Source organism: Aulonocara stuartgranti, assembly GCF_965226115.1.
Source record: "Aulonocara stuartgranti genome assembly, chromosome: 22".
Lineage (NCBI taxonomy): Eukaryota > Metazoa > Chordata > Actinopteri > Cichliformes > Cichlidae > Aulonocara > Aulonocara stuartgranti.
The window spans coordinates 32,967,120-32,973,182 of NC_138957.1; the positions used below are offsets into that span (position 1 = coordinate 32,967,120).

At 36.3% G+C, this 6,063-nt stretch overlaps 1 protein-coding gene and 1 long non-coding RNA gene across 2 annotated transcripts in view; one reads left to right on the forward strand and one right to left on the reverse strand.

The window, feature by feature from the left end:
- Positions 1-5,557, reverse strand: part of LOC309699266 — a 348,161-nt gene extending 342,604 nt beyond the window's left edge. Inside the window, exons 1-2 of the long non-coding RNA XR_014274284.1 lie at positions 4,283-5,557; positions 4,065-4,156 (exon numbers count right to left, since the gene is read on the reverse strand). This is a non-coding gene — a long non-coding RNA (uncharacterized lncRNA). The remainder of the gene's footprint in view (positions 1-4,064; positions 4,157-4,282) is intronic.
- LOC309698159 (major histocompatibility complex class I-related gene protein-like) lies at positions 240-3,099 on the forward strand (the record flags this gene model as incomplete). The annotated part of the gene is made up of 4 exons (XM_082520471.1): positions 240-641; positions 1,177-1,455; positions 2,171-2,491; positions 2,990-3,099. Exons 1-4 carry the CDS (start codon positions 443-445, stop codon positions 3,097-3,099), a joined length of 909 nt encoding a protein of 302 aa, XP_082376597.1. The 5' UTR covers positions 240-442.
- Positions 5,558-6,063: the final 506 nt, after the last annotated feature.

The window sequence follows — 6,063 nt, forward strand, 5'->3', positions numbered from 1 at the left end:
GAAATAAACTAACTGCATCTGTGTATACACATTAGCGCACTTCTGGTAGACACTCAAAGACTCACAAGTGCATCATCATGCTAATTTGGCCTGTCAGTCACAAAACTGACACTGCATCTCTTTAATGAGATGAAACAGCAGTTTTTCTTTTGACTGGACCGTATTAAATTTGGCACTCGTTATCTAGATATACTAGATCACTTTATTTAATCCATGAAATACTCTTAAAGTAACAACTGAATTTCAAATGATCAACCTAAATATAATATTTTTTTTGTCCTCACTTAGAAAAAACAAAGTGGACTACACCTATAGGCTGCTGACATTGTTTGCATATTTTTAACTATAAAACAATATTGTTTGTCTCACAGCAAAACACTCACTGAAGCATGTGGCCACTGGATCGTCAGGAGTCGCAAACATATCAGAGTTTTTGAGTGAAATGGTGTTTGATGGCATTCAGGCGGGTTACTGTGACAGCAGGAACAAAATACTAGAACCAAGACAGGACTGGGCAAAGAAAATATTAGATGACAACCCCAAGCAGCTGAAGTCTTTGACTGTACAGTGTTTTGTGACTCTGCCAAACTTATTCCGAGCCTGGATTTTTGGTTTACAGCAGCAGTTCAACCAACCTGGAGGTAAAGTATTTCCCGTTATGCCTCATGTCAGATCATTATAAAACATTAGATATACCAAAGCAAAACAAGACTTTATAACAAAAAGTTTTTTGTTAATCATGAAAGATTTCTTTTTTTTTTTTTTTTTTTTTTCAAGATTTCAAGTTTTAATTTCGTTGGCCTGTTTCTTATTTGAGACCTTAAAACCATCATAAAAATACAAAAGTTTGTGTTAAAAAATGTTAAGATTTCAATTTTACTTATTTTAACAATAATAATATAATATAATAATAACAATCTTAAGAAAATATACATATCTCTATCTTCACATTCTTCTAAGATGACTCCTCTGCTGAATCATTTTCTTTCTCTTGTCCTTCTAAACCTTTTTGTTTTAAACACAAATAACCAGACGTTAATTTGAATCTGCAATGTTTTTCAATTGATTAAATTATTCAACTATTAATACTTAAATCTTGGAGAATAGTAGTGCCTCATACAATGAACAACATTAATGCAGTTCACTGCAGTCTTTGTTTTCTTTCTGTCTCATCAGGCATCCACATTTTACAGAGTGTAAGTGGCTGTGAATGGGATGAAAGCACTGGAGAGATGATCAACTTTTTACGGTATGCTTACAATGGAGAAGACTTTCTTGAATTTGATATGAAGACATTAAGGTGGATCGTACTGAAACCAGAGGCTGTCATTACCAAACAGAGATGGGACACTGACGAAAATAGAATAAAATACACCGTCAAGTTCCTCAGTACGACTTGTCCAAAGTGGCTGAAGATGTCTTTGGAAAGTAGGAAACATTCCCTGCAGAGAACAGGTACAGTCACATAACCTGATGTAGCTTCATGGATGCTGTGGTGTTTATTTTATGTTGCATCGTTTTCTAATAATACAAGGAAATGGCAGAAAAGTTTAAGCTGATTTCATATTTAATGATTTAGAAAGTAACTGAAACTGGGCTGGATCTCCTGTACATTTGTAAGATTTTATCAACACTTCCAATTTAACGTTTGATCAGAAACATTTTCAGGCACAAGTAGAATTTTCAAACGACATGCATCAGCAACCACTCTCTTATTTCTTTTCTATTTATTGTTTAATTTTCCCAGATACATTTTTGTCTTGCATGTATGACAGTGTTTTAACTGATGATACTCTAATGCAGGGGTGCCCAATCCCAGTCCTCGAGAGCTACCGTCCTGCAGCTTTTAGATGCATCCTTGTTCCCACACACCCGAATCAAATGAATGGCTTGTTATCAGGCCTTTGCCAAACATGATGGCATGCTGAAGAGGTAATCAAACCATTTGATTCAGCTGTGTTGGAGTAGGGATGCATCTAAAAGCTGCAGGATAGTAGCTCTTGAGGACTGGGATTGGGCAGCCCTGCTCTAATGTGTCATTTTTTTGTCAAATAAATGTCTGCAATAATTTATGAGATGTTATCAAGATGCTATAACATTGTCAGATTTGGAAAAAATGAAACCCTTCTTTTTATCCTTTTGATATTTTCTTCTCTTTCTTTCTCTCCAGTTCTTCCCTCAGTGTCTCTCCTCCAGAAGTCTTCCTCCTCTCCAGTCAGCTGCCACGCTACAGGTTTCTACCCTCAAAGAGCCGTGATGTTCTGGAGGAAAGATGGAGAGGAGATTCATGATGGTGAGGATCCTGGAGAGATCCTCCCCAACAATGATGGGACCTTCCAGATGTGTGTTGATCTGAATGTTTCATCAGTCACAACAGAAGACTGGAGCAGGTACGACTGTGTGTTTCAGCTCTCTGACGGTGATGACATCATCACCAAACTGGATAAAAAAGTGATCAGAACCAACTGTGGAAAAATAATACCTGTCAGAGGTGAGAGAAACGTTTTGTTTGCTGTCTCCAATATAATGCTTGACTTTTTTGTCCTATATTTAATCCCAGGAGCAACAGCTGTCACTGTGGGGGAAATGAATGTCGTAAATTTTTTAATTATTATGTATTACAATCATTTTCTCTCTTTCATTGTAAATATAAACTGTTACTGTTATTATTACTATTATTAAGAAACCCATTTTTGCAAAAGTTTCAAATCAGGTTAATTTACATAGCACCAAATCAGATTAAAAGTCACCTCAAGGTGCTTTATACTTTTAGTTAAAGACCCTGCAGCATTCTGAAGAAAACCCCAGTAATCAAACCTGATGACAGTAGAAAGAAGGAAAAACTACATTTTAACAGGCTTAGAGAGGGGCAGCTATCTGCCTCAACTGGTTTAGGGTGAGGGAAAGAGAAAAAAGGAAAAAAGAGAGCATGGTGGAATGCTAGAAGCTTGATTGGCAATGGTCCTTTTTTGAAGCAACTCATTTTCAGTTAGAATGAGGAAACAGGTCCTACAGGAGTCATGGAGGTTTGTTAAAGATATCATCACTTTCAGGGTAATAGACACTGGATCTGAACTGGACGTTTTGGCTGGAAAGTGAAATATAATAGATAATCCATGCAGAAAAGTAGAGCTCAACTGACCTGAGGAAATAGGTGTAAATAAAAGGAGCGCTCTGTGTTGTAGAGGCATCAGTGCACGTATGTGTTAAGGGGAAATGGCAACAGCGATTTCAAAGGTCAGGTGGTTGAGACCTGAGAGAGTTCCACAGGAGCGTGGATTTGTGACATAACAGACTTGAGAAATTTAACAAGCAAGATAATTATTAGTGTGGAGTTTGTGGCAGTATTGTAACATAAATCTTTCACAGGAAAATAATTCAGGGTGTAAAATCAGAAAGTTAATTCCTAAATAAATGGGGATGAGGAAGACTGGTAAGTCCTGTTTTGAGTAGCAGCGAGGATGTGGCACGAAGAAGAAAATGTCATACGTTTGCTGTTGTGCATTGTTCCAGTAGTTTAACTGAGGAAAGGAGCCATGCGGAAAGAAAACCCCATGATTCAATAATTCGTTTCTGGACTTTATGTTTTTACCTTTGTGGATTACCTGCCAACAGATAACCAAACGTTTCACTTTGAGTCCAGTTTTCAGTCTTTAGTGTAATTCTCAGCCCAACACATTATTATCATTATTATTATTATGAAATATTATTGTCAACGAATCATCTATTTTTTTTTTTATTTCATGGGGAATAAAACCTGCTTTTCAATTTTTGCCTATTATATTTTCATATTAAATTACATTTTTTTAAACCAAAACAATGATATTATTTCTTTATGAAGAAAAAAGTGCTGAACTGATACTACATTTTTAGAAACAATTTTATGCACGCTCGTCACTTAGCATGTATGTCAGGGACAGGATAAAAGAGAGAAAACAACCTACACTTATAAATGTATATGTGTCTATATAATTAGGACTTTTCCTGTGAAAGGAACAGGAAGACGCCCTTATCCCACACACGCTGAACATTTTTTTTTTTTAAACTTTATTCACGCACTGAACCTAACGGGTTTCCGGTGTTCCAGATCAACTGGCGTTTAGATCAACTGGCGTTGGTCGAACAGATGTGTGGCAGTCTTGCGTTTCAGTAGCTCCTATCGACAAACCAGCAAAAAAACGCCAAATGTTTCATCTGTGACACTTGTGAGGTTATCTCAAACACACTCCATCAGTCTTGATGCTGTTGAACAACAAAATGTTTAAAAATGTGGCGAGTTTACCTGGTGATATCCTCATGCGCGACGCGATCGCGAAAACAGCAAACAAGTAACACCACGCCGTTGTTGTTCACGGGACAGCAAGAGTAAACGATCGGGAGACTGTTGTCGTCGTTATCGTTCCCCTCGCACGGTTTATTTCTCCGAATTCAGCGTTTTTGCTTCACAACTACAGCGTGCTGTTTACTTTGTGCACTAACATGGAGTCGAGTCAACCAGCGCCACCTCTGGCCAAGTGCCACAGCCTACAGCCAGATCAACCTGTGACACACATCTGCAGCACGTTTGAATTCGTGTCATGCACATTTGTACCTTTCAATTGTGTCTGTTTGTGCGTCATGCAAATAAACCTTTGAAAAGAATGAAATGATATCATATATTCCTTATTGGCCTACATTTATCTACATTACATTTACATTTATCTACATTTATGGGACAATTACTTACATACAACAAATTCCTTGCACTATATCATTTTCCAGTCAGTGGAATTCTCAGTGGTGCTTGGTGTCATTTCCTCAGATACTTTAATGTTATATAAAAACACTGACAGCTCAATATCTACCTCAGTCGCTCTCCCCGATCCAGCTGAGTCAGCAGTGGGAAAAATCTGCTTTTCCCAGGAACAATAAGAGAATATGTAGTTTATTCCAAGAAGATATCGTTTCTCTCCCATATATAATATCGTACTGAAATCGATATGTTTCGGATATCAACTGGAAGACAGTCTGGATGATCCCCCATAAATATCTAACTGTAAATAAGGTGAAGGAAGTTTAATTTCAAACTCTACATAAATGTTACCCAGCCAGTCACCACATTGTAAAATTTAAAAGAGACATAAATAATAATTGCACTTTCAGTGGGGATCATCCAGAAACTGTGACACATCTTTTTTGGTACTGTTCTTCTAGACAGAGATTCTGGAAGGAATTTAGCAGGTTTGTTTTTGTCCATATTTTAGGGGAGTTTACGATGAGAAAATGTTTTATTCTGTTTCTTTAAGTTCCCCAAGAAGAGCGATAAATGTTTTTTTTAATAAATTTGTTAATACTTTTTGCTAAATTTTTTATCCATAAATGTAAGTTTTCTGATAAAATATCATATTGCTGTCATTTTCTAAAGGATGTGGAATTGTACATAAAATCAATATCAGACTCCACCAACAAAAAGGCCCTCAAAACAATACAAATATGTGAATTTTTGCATGTATTCATATAATTATTTCTTTACCCCTGGTTTTGTGTGTTCATGTCCTTTTCTTTTGTATACTTCATCTGTTTGTATGTTTTGTACTCATTGTTTGTTCAATAAAGTTCATTAAAAAAAAATCCCACTGACAGTGTATACAAAGTTTGACCATGGTTCAGAGGTTGCTCAGCAGAGAGTGATTTAACCCTTTCATGCATGAATTATGACAACCTTAATCAGTTTTTTTCATAAGTATTTTTATTCATCATTAGGCATGAAAAAAAGATTTTTGAACTTGATTTTTTTTTAAACATGTACTTTTCATGTTTTTACATGTCCACTTAAATGGACAACATATGTTTTGACTTATGATTTTGACAAACGAATGAATAATATACACTGTGTTGTCTTTATGTGCAAGTATACCATCAACACTGATACAAATACAAGAAAACAGCCTATGAATAGCTGTCCACTGTAGTGACCACTATGCGTGAAAGGGTTAAAATTGTGCTGATCAACGAGAGTGAAATGGACTGCTACGATTGGTCAGAATTAAGCACGTGAGAATGTTATAAACGTTACCGTTTTGT